Source organism: Chaetura pelagica, unplaced genomic scaffold (assembly GCF_000747805.2).
Source record: "Chaetura pelagica isolate M959 unplaced genomic scaffold, ChaPel_1.0 scaffold872, whole genome shotgun sequence".
NCBI lineage: Eukaryota > Metazoa > Chordata > Aves > Apodiformes > Apodidae > Chaetura > Chaetura pelagica.
The window spans coordinates 20043-21003 of record NW_009952388.1 but is presented as its reverse complement, the minus strand read 5'-3'; the positions used below and the strand labels follow the sequence as shown (position 1 = coordinate 21003).

Below are 961 nucleotides of genomic sequence, written 5' to 3'. Positions count from 1 at the left end.
GGGCCATCGCCGAAGAGGGGCCGGAGGGAGGGTGGGCAGGGCTGGCAGCCGGCTGGTGTCCTGCCCCAGCCCCTGAGTCACTGATGCAAGCACTGGAGGACCTGGACTACCTGGCAGCCCTGGATGACGATGGGAACCTGTCGGAGGTGGGGATCATCATGTCGGAGTTCCCCCTGGACCCCCAGCTGGCCAAGGCGCTCATCGCCTCCTGCGAGTTCGACTGCGTGGAGGAGATGGTCAGCCTGGCTGCCATGCTCACAGGTACCATGCCCAGGGGCTCTGCTGCTGCCTGGGGTCCCATGCAGACCCCAAGAGCGGCACTGGCAGGGGTGGTGATGGGGGGGCACGTGGTGACCCTCCCCCTGCACCGTCCCCAGTTTCCCCCTGCTTTCTGCCCCCCTCCTCACACCTGGAGGAGGCGGTGACCCTGCGGCGGCGGGCTCTGCTGCACCCAGATGGAGACCACTTCACCCTCATCAACATCTTCAACGCCTTCCAGCAGAGTGAGTGCAGGGCAGGGCTGTCCCCCTCCGTGAGGAGGTCCCAGTCCCAGCCTGGGAGTGGCTCTGTCCCCACCACATTGAAGGGGTGTGATCTGTGGGCGCAGCAGCCCCGGGGTTCATGGCCCAGGAGCCCCCAGCCCCCACGGGGGGTCGCGGCTGTGCCCCGGTCCCCGCGGAGCTGACCCCGGTCTCCCCGCAGACGGGGACGAGGGCTGGTGCCGCAAGCACGGGCTGAGCGGGGAGGCGCTGCGGCTGGCGGGGGTGGTGCGGGCGGAGCTGCTGGAGGTGATGCGCCGCATCGAGCTGCCCGTCTCTCCCCCCGCCTTCGGCACCGACGCCAACGTGCTCAACATCCAGCGCGCCCTCATCTCCGGGTACTTCCTCAAGGTGGGCCGGGGGGCTCCTAGGGGGCCTGGCTGTGGGGCGGGGGCCGTGCCAGCCCCCTCCCCTCCTGCTGG

At 70.0% G+C, this 961-nt stretch overlaps 1 protein-coding gene across 1 annotated transcript in view; it reads left to right on the top strand.

Moving 5' to 3' along the window:
- DQX1 (DEAQ box RNA-dependent ATPase 1) overlaps positions 1-961 on the top strand; it is a 12263-nt gene that overhangs the window by 2867 nt on the left and 8435 nt on the right. The window contains exons 4-6 of the mRNA XM_010008177.1: positions 70-261; positions 378-503; positions 703-890. Coding sequence (XP_010006479.1) covers positions 70-261; positions 378-503; positions 703-890 — 506 coding nt within the window. The remainder of the gene's footprint in view (positions 1-69; positions 262-377; positions 504-702; positions 891-961) is intronic.